General features: G+C 47.7%; 1 protein-coding gene across 7 annotated transcripts in view; it reads left to right on the top strand.

The window, feature by feature from the left end:
* The window catches only part of KCNQ2 (potassium voltage-gated channel subfamily Q member 2), a 64,429-nt gene that overhangs the window by 10,135 nt on the left and 36,728 nt on the right, over nucleotides 1-17,566 (top strand). For all 7 annotated transcript variants that reach the window (XM_059480752.1, XM_059480753.1, XM_059480751.1 and 4 more), the window contains exons 2-5: nucleotides 12,671-12,761; nucleotides 13,602-13,728; nucleotides 15,471-15,646; nucleotides 16,505-16,630. In XM_059480752.1, coding sequence (XP_059336735.1) covers nucleotides 12,671-12,761; nucleotides 13,602-13,728; nucleotides 15,471-15,646; nucleotides 16,505-16,630 — 520 coding nt within the window. The remainder of the gene's footprint in view (nucleotides 1-12,670; nucleotides 12,762-13,601; nucleotides 13,729-15,470; nucleotides 15,647-16,504; nucleotides 16,631-17,566) is intronic.

Raw genomic sequence — 17,566 nt, 5'->3', positions numbered from 1 at the left:
ATGGTCTTTTTCTTAGTTATGGCAATTCCTGTAAGGAAGGGAAAAATCTTAGACAGAAGGAGAATTTCCTGAGCTCTTTCTCTGTAATTTACCAGAATTTTGCATTGAATTTTTCTTCTTCACCTCTTCTTCTTTTAGCATTGTGATGTTTTTAATACTATTCTTAATTAGCAGCTTCTTGCTTATTGTGCTGGCTAATGAGGGATAGGAAGAATTTCTGCACTGACCTTTTGTAGCTGATGATGTTTTTCTTTTCTGCAACAGAAAACAGATGTAATTTAAAACTTTCTCTGAGCTGCCCCTCCAGACCCAGAGGCTGCACCCTCCCTTCCTGATGCTGTTGTGGGTGGTGGGAGCGCCTCAAGCCATATTAAATGACACAGAGAGAGCTGCTGAGGCTTGGTGTGAGGATCAGCAGATTAATGGGATAAATAGAATCATAGAATTGCATTAGATGGGATCTTAAATCTCATCTCTTTCCACCCCTGCCATCTCATCCCACACCTTCCACTATCCCAGGCTGCTCCAAGCCCCATGCAGCCTGGCCTTGACTCTTCCAGGGATGGGGCAGCTACAGCTTCTGTGGGCACCCTGTGCCAGGCCCTCAGCACCCTCATAAGGAAGAATTTCTTTCTAATATCTAACCTAATCCTGTCCTTTGTTAGTTTAGATAATACCATGTAGGTATGAAACTTGGTTTTAAATTGGCAGTGATTTTAAACAGTCTAAGTATTGAGAGAATGATTTGGGGTTGTAAGTATAGGAAAAGGTAATGGAAGTGTCTGAATGAGACAAATGAATGGGACTCTAAAGTTGTTTCTCTCCTACTGTTTTTAGCAGGTGTTGGGGATGTAAACATCTACAAGAATGTGGGGCATATCCCAACCTTGGGTCTCCACCCAAGATTTAGAATAGCCAAACCTAGGAGACCTACTAATAATTCAGGGCTTGGTTTTGCCTGGATTTGGCCCATCCATATGCAAGAACTTGGGTACCTGTGTAGTATCTCCATCAAACCTGCCATTTTTGGTTCCCCTCTTTGCAGACAGCCTTTTGTGGGTATGTGTTTGGCAGAGAGCACCTGCCCAAAGCCCAGCCTGCTGTAGGTAAACAGGCTGAACCTCCAAGAGGAGTTCAGTCCTCTCTGGCCTTGCTCTTCCCCCGTTGGGAGGTGGAAATCACAGAGAAATTCATGAAGGTAATGAATTGCCTCCCCATCTGTTTCTGGGGAAGGCCCTGCAGCCACATCCCTGTGGGATGTGTTGGGAAGAGTGGCTGGAGTCAAGCCTGACCCTGTGATGGCTGCAGTGGGATGTACATCCCTTCTGGACGAGCCCAGGGCTGCAGCATCAAGCACAGGCCTTGCTCACTTATTTTCCATTTGCTAAAAGACAGCTGAAATTAAATGAAGATTAATTAAACTTTTTTTCTTTCCCCCTCCTTCCTGCTTCCTCTTGCTCTTTGCTGTTTCTAGGGAAGACTGAAAATAGGTGCTGGAGAGGAAGCTGAGCTCTGAGCATCCTTTCAGGAGTGCAGCATATGGCCCCCATGGGACTGCAGGGAAAGGCCCTCTCATTATGGGGAAGGTCCTGCGAGGCTGGGTTACACAACCAGCGTGGAGCTGCTGCTTTAGCAGCAGGCTGAGGATGCTGTGACTCCAAATGCTGTGACTTCCACGGGGCCAGGTTATAAATTGTGCTGTTCCCACATCCCCATCAGCTCCTCCTGCAGCTGACGGTGGCCCTGGCAAACCAGCCTGGCCGTGTTAGACCCAGGGCTGTAGCTCTGGCTTAGAGGGGGCAAGGAGAAGGTGCAGATGCAGAGCAGGAGGCCCAGAGCCAGCTGCAGCTGCTGAGCTCAGTGCTGCTTTCCTGTGGCTCCTGGAGCCTGCAGTCCTGGCTGCAGATTGCTGTAATTCCCAAGGTCAGACCATGCTCGCTGCCTGGAAGGGATGGGTGGTACCTGCAGCTCTGCAGGAGATGGTTTGAGCAGCACAAACCCAGCTGTGGTCCTGCTGTTGGTCATTCCCTTGCCACACATCTGGGCACATCTGTGTGTGCCTGCACCAGGCACCTGCAGCATCCCCGAGCGGAGCTGCTGGATGTGACCCAGGTGGGAGATTCCCTGCTTTTCCAGAGAATGGGCTGTGAAAGCTGACTGGGGAGTAAGCTGGGAATTGGATGTGGGATCTCACTGCTGCCAGGCTGGCTCTGATTTCCTCTGGAGCCCAGGGGAGCAGCAGCATCTCCTCTCCTGTTCCCAGGCTGGGCTGCAGCAGCTCTCCAGGCAGCAGCAGCAGCACAGCGATGCCGCAGGGCTGGGGGAGCTGCTGGGGGACTTGGATGATCATTCCTGAGAAAAGGGGGTTAAAAGCAGGTTTTTTGCAAGCCTTTGCCTGCCATTTTAAACGGGAAGGATGTTTCCCTGGCAACGAGATGGATGCTTCCCAGCAGAGCATATGGCTTCCATCTACTTTGATTTACCAGCGTGTTGAAATGGCAGCTAGATAATCTCTCTTCAGCTTTTCTCTGTCCATGCCATGTGTCCCTTGTCCTTAGGAGTTTTTAAAGGCTCCAGCCCCTGCAGTGCTGCCCCTGCTCCTGTCCCAGGGCTGGGGCTGCTGGGGTGCCAGGGCTGGGTCTGGGGACCTTTGCAAAGAGGGACCTGCACAGAAAGACCTGAGCATCACCCAGAGCAAGGAGCTGGAGGGTGGGAAGGAAAATTCCTTGCCTTTGCTGCTTTTCTCCAGCCAAGCAGCTCCTCCTCCTCAGAGATTATAATCCACAGACCTCTCTTCCTATTCTCCTCCCTGCTTTAAATCATTTTTAGATGCTTTCCACCTTTCACCACACAATCATCTGCCTCCTGCAGCTTGCTATTTATTGTTGTGTTTACTGGCACAGGGAAATAAGGAGAGGGAGCAAACCTGTCATTTGCTGTGCGGGGGAGCATGGGGGAGCTGCTTTCTGGGAGCTCGTGGCTTTCCCAGGCTGGCTGGGGTGTGCCAGCCCCATGGGGCTCCTGTGGCAGCCTCCTTGGAGGGGCAGAAATGGGGGAAGAGGTTCTTACCCTCACTGCTGCCCATCACTGTGGCAAAATTGATGAAAATCGGCCAGCAGGTCCAAATTTTAGGTAGAGACAGGGAGGCAGGCAGACAGGGTGATTGTGTGAGGCTCATCCATTGTCAGGGATGTCAGAAATTTATTTGGTCACCACCTGGTTGGTGCTGTCTGAGCCTGATTCCCATCTGCCCATGTCTGGGTGGTTCATAGCAATGAACAGCAGTGAGGGACAGGTGTGGGGTTTGGGAACTGGCTGGGTAATGTAGCCTTAGCTGAAGGGATTGTGCTGACCTGTGAACTGCTGCAGTGCAGGGACAGCTGGGGGGAAATGCATTCCTCCCCTCTTCCACTGATGGAGGTTTTGGGTGAGGTAATGGCACCTTTTTTGTGAGTATCCAGGTGAGCACAAAAGCCTTCAATGTGCTGGCTCTCAACCCAACCCTGCCTGCAGCAGCCCCCAGAGCTGCTCAGTTCAAACGAGGCTCCCTCATTAACTGAGGTCACCCTGATTTTCTGTGGCAGGGCCATGCCTTCCCTCCCCTTTCTGCAGGTTCAACTCTCTGGGCAGCCTCTCCCTCTGCAGAAGGTTCTCAGTGTGTGAGCTGTGCTCTCCTGCTCCCAGCCACACCTGGCCACCCACCTGCAGTACCTGGGTTGTACCAGGGAAGAAGTGAGAGGTGACAGAAGTGTTTAATTGTCCTTTGGTGCTGGGGATTCCTGTGTCAGGTGCAGAGAGAGGCTGTGCCCTGGCAGAGCTGGCACGGTCTGTGCCAAGGAGGTGCCCATGTGGGTGGTGGCAGGATGGTGATGTCCTCATGGCTCCCCCATGGGGAGCACAAATCTGCCAACTGCTCAGGGAAACTTTGCTGATGGAGAGGAAAAGGTGGAAAAGGACTTTTAAATTCAGACTTGCAGTTTTGGGAGACTCAAAATAGTTCTGTTAGTGCTGAAGTTGAGCAGGGCTTGACTGGCAGCTGGTGTGATGTTCTCCTCTCCCTGCGGCATAACTGGGATGGATCAGCAATTTTTTAGGGCTAAAGAGCTCTGTCTTCTAAATGCTGATCTCTTCAAAGATCCAAGTTTGTTTTGTGTGCCTTCACCCTGGGCAGTTCTTCTGGGCTGCCTATCTGCATGGCCCAGATGCTTCTCTTGGAAAAAACATCCCCATGCTGACAGGAGCAGCTTCCCAGGCATGGGAACACCAGGGCTGTGCTCTGCCGCCCCTGCTGTGTTGCACCATGATATGCTGGCAATGTGGGGAGGGGATGCAGAGCTCCAAAACCAGCACTGGCCCTTTAGTTCTGTCTGTTGGACCTAGTCCTGCATTCTCTTTGCCAAACTCGGGCATTGCAGGGTTTGGACCCAGCCGAGCTGGAGCCTCTCCTGTGGCAGTGCAGCCCCCTTGGATTTCAAGGATTATTCCTGATTTGTGCTGGAATGGATAAAAGAGAACATCAATCCTGATAATTTTGGCATTCCTGTTATTCCTCAGGTTACATTTTTTTCATCCAGTTTGGGGGTCACAGTCTTTTGGGGACTGAAATCAAAAGGCTGAAATCCAATTCTTTTGCGCCTTGGCTGTGAACGCCTGCTCACTACCTGGGACAAGAGGTAAAATTATACAGGTGTTGAAATTACCAACTCTTAGATTTTATATGGTCAGTTTGCAAATATTTCCATATTTTCCCCAAGACACTGTTAATTAAACAAACAAATGAACAAATGAAATGAGCGGGGCTTTGGTAATTCTTGCATTTTACACTTTGGTGTTATCCATTAGCCTCTGGTTCTCAGAAACCACATCCTTGTCTTCTAATTATCAAGGAATGAAGCTGGGGATGGGCCCTGGGAAGCGACTGGGGCATCTGAGTGCCTTAAAAATTGCCAATATCTCAGCCATTCTCCTTCTCTCTTAGCTGGGACGGAGCCCAAGAGCAGCAGTTCTGGGGTCCTGCTTTTACAGCAGCACAAGCCAAGGGCCTCAGCCATGGGGAAATGGAGGTTTTTAAAGGCAGCACAAGGATTTTGAGCCATTTAATTGCCTTCTGTGGGTCTGGGGCAGTTCAGGTGAGTGCTGAGAGCTGCTGAGCCCCTGTGGCAGCAGCTCCCCAAGGATGCTCTCAGCAAGGAGTTTTGGATTTGAGGTGCTGGAATTCGTGGTGCTGTGGAACCAGTGCAGAGTCAGAGATGGGGAAGGGAACCTGCAGGAGCTCAGGGGGATGGAGCTCATCCTCTGTGGGCAGGAAACCTCAGGCTCCAGCTGAATTGCTGCTTCTGGGACAGACCCTTGAAAAACCAGCTACTATTCCTGTCTGCTGCAGGAACCAGCCCAATTGGAGACTATCTTCCTATCTGCAATTAGACCAGAGCCTATTTTTGTATATCATATTCCCTCGAGGAATGTTTAGATGAGATGCAGCATTACATTTTATAGGGACAGCTTTCTTTTAACCCAGTTCTAGAGCTCACCTCAGATCGAGTGACTTGCCCAGGTCAGTCAGAGGAGTTTGACCTCAGCAAGAAAAATTTTAATTCCTGCATGCTCCGACCATGCAGCATTTCCTTGGCTTCTGAGATTTATTTTCCTTGAGGTGTTGTGGAAAAACAAGGCTTAAGAAACAGAAATATCTTGATCTTCAAATAAAGGTTGGATCAGGAAGGTTTGTATTCTGTGCTCACTAGCAATGATTTTTCCAGGGTGGGGAGGAAGCAGAGGCACTTTTGGGGGAATACCCTGTGGGATGAAAGAGAGACAGTGCTCAGATTTCAATCTGAATAATGTGGGTATTGCATGAGACAGCAACTTTCCCTCACATTGAAATCAATGAACATGATCTGAATAAATGCCTGCACAGACATTTTAAGAATTACTTAAATGTCCAATATTTTATACTCTTAATTTACCTCCCAATGCACTGTAATTGCACTGTGGGCTTTAAGATTCTCTCCCATGAACCATTTCTGCAGCTGCATGAATATATTTCCCCCCACCAAATTTTTTGAAAGGAAGCCTCAGCCCAGCAGAGTTGGATCCCAGCAGGAACAGACTCTTCTGGCAGGTGCACAGGCTTGATTAATACTTTGGGTTTTCCCCCAGACATCTGGCTCCTCTGAGGCTGCGTGTGCAGGGAGAGCAGAATACGCAGACAAGCATTTCCAAGTGATTCATTCTGGGTGAGGACAAAGCAGAACATTGGAGCTAGAACTTTGCATGCAGTCATTGTTATTAATAAGGCTTTTATTCAGCCTGAGTTAAATGATTGGAGCCAGCCTGTAAAAATCCCAAGCAATTCCTTACGTTTAACTCCTTTTCCCACTGTAAGGGTTCAGAGCTTGATCTCCATTCCCTGGCATTTCCAGACAGCTTTTGTTCTTTGAGGCTTCAATCCAGAAAAGCTCTTAAGCTCACTCTTGCTCCTAAGTGTGAGGATACACAATCCTTTGCTGGACTTGGAACAAATTATTTCATGGAAACCAAATTTCAGCTCAAATTCCTGCAGCTCATGAGTTTGGGTCAGGACTCTGGCACTTCTGTTACAAGCAAGGGCAAAAGGCTGGAGGAGCCTTTGGAGTGACAAGTGATTTCAGAAGTAGTGGATATTGAAGGAAAAATTTCCTAAATCCTGCTTTTATTTCTGAGAAATGTGCTTCCTATAGAAGGAAGGCAGGGCAAGAGGTTTTCTTGTGACTGGGTTGTGCCACTTTGCCATGCTCTTACAGGAAGATTGCAGTGATCTGTAGATTTGGCATTTGGGGACATTGTTTAGTGGTGGCCTTGGCAGTGCTGGGGAAGGGTTGGACTCAAACATCCTGGAGGGTTTTTTCAGCCTAAATCATTCCATGATTTTCCTTCCCATCCCAGGGCCAGCCCTTTAACATGGATCCCTGAGAGCTGTTTCTCTGTGGCCTGATGAATTCTCATCTCCCAGCACACCACCTAAAGCCTCTCTGTGCACACCACAGCCTGCCCTGGAACACTGCCTTGGTCCTCTGGAGAAGCTCCAGTGCTCCTTTTAGACCACCTGCTCCAGTGGAAGGTGGCATCCCCAAGGCAGGGGCTTGGAATTAGATGATCTTTAAGGTCCTTTTCAGCCCAGACCATTCCACAGCTCACCCCACAGTCCTCAGTGCTCTTTGTGGCTTTGGAAAGCAAGGGGGTTCCTATCAAGGCAGCTCAGGCATCACCTGAGTGCACTCAGAATGCACAGGAGCTGTAAATGTTATCCCAGACAGGCCTTTGATAATGATTTATTAAAAAGTTTATAAACCATGACAGTCCCTGCCTTGGAGCCAGCCACTGTGCTCGTCACAAACAACGTTTCCTACCCACATGGATGCTCAGGGATCCCCCAGGCTCATCCAAAGAGCAAAATTCCAGGACAGAAGATGGGGCTGGGCATGGCCAAACCTGAGGGGATTGAGATGCCATCAGGAGTTATTTTGGGGCAGAAGGAGAGCATTTATTAAGGCATAGAAGTGGAGACTCCTCCAAAACGCGGGAGTCTCCACTTCTATTTCCAGCTCTTCTAGCGACAGAATTTGCCTTGGGAGATGATTTTGGCTGAGACCAAGTGATGTGGGAACCCAGAGTGAGGTATTCAGGCTTCTATTCAGCCTTGGAAATGAGCAGCCAGGTTGCAAGTCACAGCAGGATTGCTTACATGAATAAAGATGATGGATGCTCCTGGCTAGGGGTAGGTGCCATACAACAAAGTTTTTATCCCTGGAAAAGTCACAGCTTTCTCAGCATTTTGCTTCTGACTCAATGGAGGTTTAAACTGAGCTGCAAATACTCCCATTCTGATTTTGAGGCTCTCTGAGCCCTAAAAGACATTTGCCAACTTCTGTTCCTCTTTGCTGTGGATGCCCTTTCACCTTCACTTATTGTCATTTCTGTGTTTTCCTGGCCTTTGATTTACATCAAAGTTTTAGGTACTTGAACTGCAGGGTTTTACAGAGCCCACAGCAAATGGATTTCCTGGGATTGCACATAAGCACATCAGTTTTATTTCAGCACAGTTATCAATGCCTTGTTTACATCCCCAAAGTAATTTTCCAGTGTTTTAAATGTTTTAAGTTGCTTTTCATCGTGCAGCTCTTGAATGCCTGCAGTGAAATACTCCTTCCTTTCCAGCTTTGCCCTTTCTAATTAAACAAATCATTAATGGCCTTTCCCAATTCCAGGGAAAGCCATTAAAGTGGGCAACAAGCACAGTGGCTTTTTGCAAGCTTCTGTCACCTCCTTGTGTTGTATCCATCTCCATCACATCCAGGAACCCAGTTGTAATTAGTGGTGCTCCATCAGAGGAACCCCAACATTTCTGAATGTCAGTGAATGTTATTTGAATAGGAGTATTTCAGGAATAGATTTAGAGGCCTTTTTAAAATTCTTATGCAAATGGGCATGTAGATTCCAAGGGGGTTTCTTTTGGAAGGCAAATTAGATGATTAACCTGAGAAGGTTTATGATGATTCCATCATGTGCTTTCACTGAGGAAGAACAAAAAAAAAAAAAAAAAGAGAAGGACAATCTTTCGTGTTTCATGCATTTTAAGTGTTTTCATTTCCAAGGGGGAGTTCAGTCATTCCTTTTTCTGTTGCTAACCTGAAGCACAGTGGATATGAAATGTGGATATGCAGATTTTGTGCTGGGATTTAAAAATTGTAATAAGAAGCTTGCACGGGAGTTTTAAGTCAACATAACCTTTGGATGTAAAGTCAGACTTTGGAGGTCTTTGGATTTACTGGCATTAGCAGCAGTCAGATTTGCACAGCTGAGTCTTGGCTGAGCTTAAAGGTCTCAGCAACAGGTGTGGGGGATGTCAGAGCAGCAGAAGGTGCTGGGGCCTGCAGGAATGAGAGGTGGGTGAGAAAATGCCATGAGGTGTCCAGATTTCTCCTTCCTGTCACTCTGGGGAGGAGACAGTGGTGCCAAACCACCCTGAAGCTGCCCTGAGTTTTGGGGATGGTGGTGCTTGCTGACTCCATCCATGCATTGGGTCTGTCTGCTCAGGAGAAGGACAGTGTCTCCTCCAATGTTCCAAGCAGAATTGGCATCTTTAATGTAAAAATCATTAGATGGGACCTAATTAATGTTCCCTATTGCAAACTAACATTTCCCAGAGTCAGGCTGCAGACGTAATTTACTTTCATTAGATATGTAGCTTTAAAAATTAGATTCATCCCAATTGCTACACTATTTATTGGCTTATTTCCCTTTCCTTAGCTATCCATTATTATCTGAAGCCCTTTCCTGATCTGTCTGGGTAGATTAGGTGGAATTAAAGCAGAGTGCAGCTTCCTGTTCCCCAGTGCCCTGCCTCTGTGACAGCTCAGAGGATGCATGCCCCGATGTGCACGTACCTCTGAGCTTCCCTCAAAGCAGACCCTCAAGGCCTCCCAGGAGCCAGACAGACCTCAGCCCCCCAAATATAGCTTCCTTGCAGAAAGATGCTATTCTCTGAGTCTCCTTTTGCAGACCCATAGAGGCTGGTGGGGAGATTGAGTACCAGAACAGCTCAGAAGGGGCCCTTCACATCTTGGTAAGTGGGGGCTGACAGTGAGGTATTGAAATAAGGTCAAAACCACAAAAACTCCTGAGACTGGAGGTGTTTGAGGCAAGCTCTCCCTTGTGAGAAGAGGACCACTTGGGCCTGTAGGTCAGAAATAGGAAAAAATTTTTTAAAAATCTGGGGTTGCTGATTCACCTGTCTCCTCTCCTTTCATCTGTTTTCCTCTTCCCCATTCCTGCCCTACATCAAGTCAAAAGGTGATCCAGGCTAATTAGGGCTTCACTGGGTTTGACACATGAGAAAGGTGAGGCAAGATCTCAGAGGGAAGGGAGCATGCACAGGATACCCACACGCTCAGGCAGAGGAGCTGCAACACCATGCAGCTATTTTGGGATCTCGTGCTGATCCAGAGCCTGCATCCCTTGCTGGCAGCACTGCTGGGACAGGGAGATCCCTTACCTGTTGGGGCTGAGCCAGGGCAGGTTTTGTCCCTGTGGGGTTTGGCCATGGATCCCCCACGCTCTGCTGGAGGAGCTGGTGCATTCCCTGCTGCCTCCTGCGCTCGGCAGAGCTGTAATTAATGCTGGCCCTGCCGGCCTGATCTGCATCAGGTCTCCCTGGCAATGGAAGCCCTGGGGAGCCCAGAGTGCAAATTGCAGCAGCTCTGAGCTGGCCCTGGGGAGCTGGGGAGCACAGAGAGGCTGGGGAAGAGGCTGCAGGGATGTGCTGGAAGGGGGAGAAGCAGCACCCAGGTGTCCAAGTGCTCCAGTAGCACCTGGAGCTGCCCTAGCTCTCCCCATAACCACGGCTCACACAATCCATCCTTCGGATTTGAAGTGATAAAACAATTTATATTCTTTTTTTTTCCCCCCTCTCCCATTAATATCTGTCAGCTTAACATACAGAAATCCTCCTCCTTTTTTTTTTTTTTTTTTTTTTTTTTTTTTTTTTTTTTTTTTTTTTTTGTGGTGTGTGTCCCTGCCAGGAATCATGAATTGATACTGGCTTTATTCTGGATCAATCCAAGGTGATCAACTGAGTAAGCACAGTGTACAAGCCTGCCCTGATATTGACATTTTGCTTTCAGCCCTTCCTCAGGCACTTTACGGTGATGTTTGGTCACAAAAATAAATGCAGCTCACATTCTACTTCTTTAATCAGAAACTGTAGAATTCTTTTTTCCCTTGATACCTTTCCGTTACAGTTTTTTTGTTTATTTATTTGTTTGTTGCCCTCTTTCTTCTCTCATGGATTATTCATTTGTTTCTCACTTCAGCATAGAAGTTTGCAGCAAAATCTGGGCCATTCCAGGAGTGCAGCAGCCTAGTTGCAGCTCCTCTCCTCCTGGAGTGTGGCACTGTGATCCCCCTGCCATGGTGTGGGCAGCAGTGGGGACCTTCTCCAGGTCCCAGGGCATGATGGATGGATGGATGGATGGATGGATGGATGGATGGATGGATGGATGGATGGATGGAGCCCATCTGACTGCAGAGATTGTTTATGGCACGGGTTTTAAGAGACCAGCCTGGGGAGAAAAGATATTGAAGTGGAACCTAGACAAGACATTGAGTGACATCATGAGTGGGATTGCAAGTGAGGTTTTCTTACTCTCCTGAGGCGGTTTCAAGTGTCTGCACACCAAATCTGATGTAAAAAGGGGAAATTTGCAGTGAGAAATCAGGCAATTACCTGCTTGGTGCTGGATTCATCTTGCGGCTGATAAAGCTCAGCCTTGGCTGAGATGGCTCTGAAGGTCCCTCACCTCCAGCAGGCTCTTCCTCACCACCACGTTTCAGCCTGTGGTTCAAATAAATACTGCAAATCTCCCTATTTTTACTTGTTACTGTGACATTAATGGTCACTGCAAAGCCACAAGCACGACCTGGTGGTGTGAAACTCCTTTTCTTTATTCACCAAAATGCAGCAGCCCCCACCAGCAGAACCAACCCTTATAAATATTCACAATGCAGTTGGTAGGAATGTGAGACAAAGTCAGACAGATGAATTATTTAATGCTCTTAAAGAATGCAGCTTTTAGTTTCTCCTTGCACTGGCCTACTTTATTGTATTAGTAAATCGATCCTGAGTAAATTAATTTCCCTGCTTTTGTTGGAGCCAGCAGTGGGCAGGGGTGACAGCCTCCATCCTTGAGCAGATGCCAGGACACCTCAGCAGCTGCGGATTCAGGCGCTGAGTGTCAGGAGAGAGCCGAGCTCCCGTCACTCATCCTGTGCCCTTTGATTTGCATCAGCACATCCAGCACTGGGCAGCCTTGGTGGGGGCAGGCAGTGAGTGACAGAGCTGGGGTTTGAGCATCTCCCTGATTCTGTGGTAAATTAGAGACTGAGAGAGATGATATCAAGGTTGTATCCCTGCAGCTTATGGCAGGATGAGGCTTCTTTTGTCCCTGGAGAGCTGGGACAGAGACCAGCCCAGCTCCCTCCCCAAGATCACTTTCCCTTGGGCTGGATCAAACCCATGTCTGGCCACAGAAGAGCAGAGTAACAACCACCCACCTCCTGGTGATGCTCCAGCAAACCCAAAAAATCACCAGTCTTTCCAGGCAGTGGGGAGTTAACGTGGAGTACCTGGCTGAGAAAGGAACATTAAATCCACCCAAAAATGTCCTATTCTGGCAAAAATCGCAGCACCACTTCTGTGTGAGTGTTTGTGGCGGTAAATGCATAAGTAGAGTCCATGCTCTCCGGCCATGCTCCTGCTCCTCAGCCAGTCTGCTCCCCTCTTATCCCTGTTAGAAATGCCCCTGCTCGTTTGGGTGCTTTTTGGATGTGTGTTGATGAAAGAGCTGACACTTTCTTAGGGAAAAAAACGTCAGAAGTGATCAGAGCAGCCAGCTGGAAGGGGAACTGGATTGGCACTGGCCAAACTGGGGATAGTCCAGTGGGTCCATCCACAAATAACCCTTCCAGTTAGCAAAACTTGACTTACCCTTTTTACATGGTGGTGTAGCAGCTGTGCAGTAAATACTCAGAGAGAAATATATCCAAAATTGCTCTCTGAGTTTGTTGGATGAGTATGAAAATTTACTGCCATTAAGACTGACTTCCTCTCTCTCTCCCTTTTTGTCTGCTTTAGTTTTCTACTAGTGTTCTCCTGCCTGGTGCTGTCTGTCTTTTCCACCATTGATGAGTACCAGAACAGCTCAGAAGGCGCCCTTTACATCCTGGTAAGTGGGGGCTGACAGTGAGGTATTAAAATAAAGTCAAAACCACAAAAACCCCTGAGACTGGAGGTATTTGAGGCAAGAATTTAAGCTGTCCCTTGTGAGAAGGGGACCACTTAGGCCTGTGGATCAGAAATGGGGAAAAAATTTTTAAAAATCCGAGGTTGCTGGATTCACCTCTCTCCTCTCCTTTCATCTGTTTTTCTCTTCCCTAATTCTGCCCTACATCAAGTCAAAAGGTGCTCCGGACTAATTAGGGCTTCACTGGGTTTGACACATGAGAAAGGTGAGACAAGATCTCAGAGGGAAGGGAGCATGCACAGGATATTCAGGTGGAGATGGAAAGAGCTCGTGTGGCATCAAGGGATGGAGGATCTACAGCATGCCTGCCCCAGATCTCCCAGCACACACAGGCAACCAGCCAGTTTTATAGGAGAAAAGCTGAAATCCCCTTTTGTCATCCTCTAGGATCAGGTTCAGTGATTCCCATCTCTGCTCTTCCCTCTGCATTAACTGAGTTGAGTCCTGGAGACTGGTGGCAGGGAGACATCGAGGTGTTCATCAGTCCTGTGATGGGGGAACAAGCACAATATGAGGAGGTGTAAAGCTCCAGTTCATGACTACAACGTGCAGCACCTCTCACCACGCTGGGGAGGGGGAGGGAAGACACAGAAGCAGAGATCTGATGATCTCTCCAGCCTGGGCTCTCTGTCGAGCGGCGCACACTGCTCAGTGCTGCATTTTCTGAGGTGCATTTTTCCGAGGCCGTGGGTTTATCCTGGATTCTAGAGCATGCTCTCCATGCTAGTTTTCCCCCCGCTAATGTCACTGTCCTCCTTGCAGGAAATTGTCACCATCGTGGTGTTTGGGGTGGAGTACTTTGTGCGGATCTGGGCCGCCGGCTGCTGCTGCCGCTACCGGGGCTGGAGGGGACGCTTGAAATTTGCCCGCAAGCCTTTCTGTGTCATTGGTAAGAGCTGAGCCCCTGCTTGAGATTCCCCAGCCCAGGGTGGCCATTCCAAGCACTGGCTTGCATGGTGCTCCAGTGTCTTGCACGTGTTTTGGGGGTTAAATTTCAGCTGCTTCATGGTCACCTTGAGAAAGGGAAAAAACCCCAAAGGCAGAAGTCAAAATCAATGGCAATGCTTTTTGTTATTTGTCACAGGGCTCTCCCTGTTTTCTGCTAACCTGGGAGCCATCCCAGTGCCCTGCATACCTCAGGTGCCACTGACAGATGTCCACAGCCACAGAAACTGGGTTTAGCCAGGAGAAGCTGAGCACAGGAACTGGAATCGTGCAATCCTGCGTCCAACCTCCACACCAAATTGTTCCCAAGTCATTGAGACTCCGTGTCTCACTCTGCCTTCCCTGGTGCTGATGAGCTGCCTCACAAGGGAGCTGTGAGACTTAATTAATTATTGTTTGTAAAGCACTCAGCGAGTCTCCTGTGAGAGGGGCCATCTGGGCACAGCAGTGATATTTTCTGGGATTAGAAATGGACAGAATGGCCATGCCCTTCACTATGGAGGCTGCCTTTGGGAGCTGGTAATGGTCATATGCAGGATTTCAGTTTATTCCACAGAAAAACACTCCTATAAAATTTGTGTAGCAAATCAGAGAATAGGGAAGGTTATGGGATCTTTGATATGTATTGAGCAAGACTTTTTTTCTTGGAAAATTTGTTGGACTTTCTTTGTCCTTAAGCACCTTAGGATTACTATGGAGGATGTATGGATTTTCATTCCCAATTTAGATGGGGGAATTCCATGCTCTGTGTAACAGGCAACTATGGCTAATAAAAGAAGGAGCCTTTGGCAAGGATTTAATCCAGTGGTAACACTGAGTCAGATCAAAATCCATTTGCAGCATTTGACCCATTTTCTATGGGAATGATGACCATGGAGAAGGAAACCAGGATGTTCCCACAAGGTGTGCAGTGGCTGCTTTCCTCCAGTTCCAGATTAGTGCTGTGTCCTTCCAGCTGGGGACACAAGTGTAGGGGACCCCTGTCACGCACAGCCCAAGGCAGTGGCAACACCATTCCCTTTAGTATTGATCTGGCAGTGTGGGATTCACATTCTCTGAACCTGAGAGAAGCAGTGAGAGAAGCAGAGAAGGGAACGATCAAAACAATTCTTATCTCATTTGCTGCTCCTGTGTTGTGCCAAAGTAGAATGCAATGTGGAGATTGTTTGCCTAAAGTAATAGTATTTTGTCTTCTTGGCCTATCAGGGCCAAGTGTGTGTGCAGACTGTTGGTCAGCAGACAATCACAAGATTTTGTTCAGTTAGATGTTTCTGCAGTTTCAGTTTAGATGTAATGTAATGTAGTATAGAATAATACAGTATAATAAAGTAATAATTAGCCTTCTGATATCATGGAGTCCTCCTCATCATTGTTCCCTGCTCCTGTGTTGTGCCAAAACAGAATGCAATATGGAGACTGTTTACCCAAAGTGATGGTGTTTTGTTTCTTTGGCCTATCAGTGTCCAGACTGTTGGTCAGCAGACAGTCACGAGATTTTGTTCAGTTGAGTGTTTGTGCAGTTTAGATGTAGTGTAATATAGAATAGAATATTATAGTATAAAAAAGTAATTAATGAGCCTTCTGATACCATGGCGTCCTCCTCATCATTCCTCCCTCCATCGCGGGGTTGCCAGTTTTCCGACCTGGCAGCGCTTCCTCACCTTTCCCTGGCTTGTGTTCCCACAGACATCATGGTGCTGATTGCATCCATCGCCGTGCTGGCAGCGGGCTCCCAGGGGAATGTCTTTGCCACCTCGGCCCTCAGGAGTCTGAGGTTCCTGCAGATCCTGCGCATGATCCGCATGGACCGGCGCGGCGGCACCTGGAAGCTCCTGGGCTCCGTGGTCTACGCACACAGCAAGGTGAGCAAGGCCCAGGCAGCGATGTGGGGCTGCTCTTTGTGTTCTCCCCACCACGGACACTGCTTTGGTTCAGCTCTCCATCACAAAGCTCTTCCAGGCCTGGGGAGATTGGAAGAACACTGTAGGGACACAGGGGAGAGACACAAAGTCTGATGGAGTGCTCCGCCAGACAAGGAGTAAAGGGAGAGAGAGAATCCAGTCATGGAACCAATCCCCAGTGTAAGGGCATCAGTTTGGGAAGAGGTTGTTGGTAGTTTTTTGCTTCCTGATGCTATATTTATGATTTTAACATTTCTCCTGCTTCATTCACTTTCTTTTCCCCAGAGAAGCTTAGCCAGCTTCTCCAGCACTGTGTGAAAATCACAGGAAATTTGTGTGTCTCCTTTTCCACCCTTGCACTAATCTAATCCAAAAATAATCACTCCTGTGAATTCTGAATTAAAATTTGGGGGATAGTCCATCCAGACCCCAACTTCACAGTTCCTCCCTTAGTGGATTGGACCTGACCTAAGTAGAATCTCCAGAGATCTTGAGGTTCCTATTTAAGTTTCAGCTCCACTTCCCTGTGTGAACTGGGAAATTATCAGAGTTTTTAAAGTCTCAGTTCCAGGTCTTGCAATAATGGAGCTCTTAACACTCAATTCTCCATTTGCTGCGTGTGTTTGGATGATTTGATCTTCATACCTGGCAGAGCCATGGTCCCGTCACAGAAAGTGCCATCACTGATCTCCAGCTAAAGCCCCAAACCCTAAACAACTGCAGGGAAAGTTCAGACCCAGCAGCAAGGAAGAAACTCAGCATTTGGAGATGCGCACCAGGACTGCAATTATTCTCTTCTTGCTTTTAATGATCTCACAGGAGCTGATTACTGCCTGGTATATTGGCTTCCTGTGCCTCATCCTGGCCTCTTTCCTGGTGTACTTGGCTGAGAAGGGAGAAAATGAGCACTTTGATACATACGCAGATGCACTCTGGTGGGGTCTGGTAAGTAATTTCCATAGAGCAGCTGCTGGTTATTAAAATAAAATGTCCATTAACCCTCCATCTTCTATCACTTACGTGAGGTATCGACTTAGGCAGTGCTTAGTTAACATTTTTATTAAATGGCCTCCGGCTGTTCCATTTAGCTCTTTTTCTTACACAAACCTCATAGAAAGTGTTGCGGGATCACATTTCTGAACTGGCTAGAGCTGCAGGGGAGCTGAGAACTGGTGTGCTCTCAGTCGTGGGATTGAGCTCTGTCGTGACAGAGGCAGGTCAGAGAGAGATCCCACACCACAGGGTGCTTTGATCATTGTTTTGACAACTATTGCTGCCCTTTAATTATTTAAATTGCACTTGGGCAAGGCGCTGTTGAATATGCTGGAATAAATTTCATAAAATTAATAGGGCCTAAGTAGCTGAAAGGCTCCAGTGGGGTGAGCACTCCCCATCACATTTCTGCTGAAAGGGCAGTATTTGTGGTTTGCTGTGCCTGTGTGTGTGCATGTGAATTATTGGATTACCCGATTAACAAAGAGAGAATTAATGACATTCTAATCTTCTTGCGTTATTGTTCTTCTGCTCCATCACTAGTTTGGCCTTGATTACAAAGCATGTAATGAAAATCCCCGATCTGATCAAATCCCAATAACAGGCTTGGGGAGGAATCAGCTGATCAAGCGGCTCCTCCATTCCAACAAAGGGAAAGAGGCAGCAAATTGCTTTTCAAGCCCCTTAGTTAGGACAGAAAAATAAAAACAAAGCCCAATTTGACATAACGAGAAAATAAAGAATGAAGGAAAAGTGACAGCCCAGATTAGAGATCAGTCTGGGGAGAACCATGGGCAGATTTATCCCTTCTGCTTCTGAGACTGTTTTGCCACTGAGAAGTTCAGAAAAAAAATTGAGCTTCATTAATATAAACAGTTTTTGTCAGAG

The sequence above is a fragment of the Ammospiza nelsoni genome, chromosome 12 (assembly GCF_027579445.1).
Source record: "Ammospiza nelsoni isolate bAmmNel1 chromosome 12, bAmmNel1.pri, whole genome shotgun sequence".
In the NCBI taxonomy this organism is placed as follows: Eukaryota; Metazoa; Chordata; class Aves; order Passeriformes; family Passerellidae; genus Ammospiza; species Ammospiza nelsoni.
This window is presented reverse-complemented; position numbering and strand designations above follow the sequence as displayed.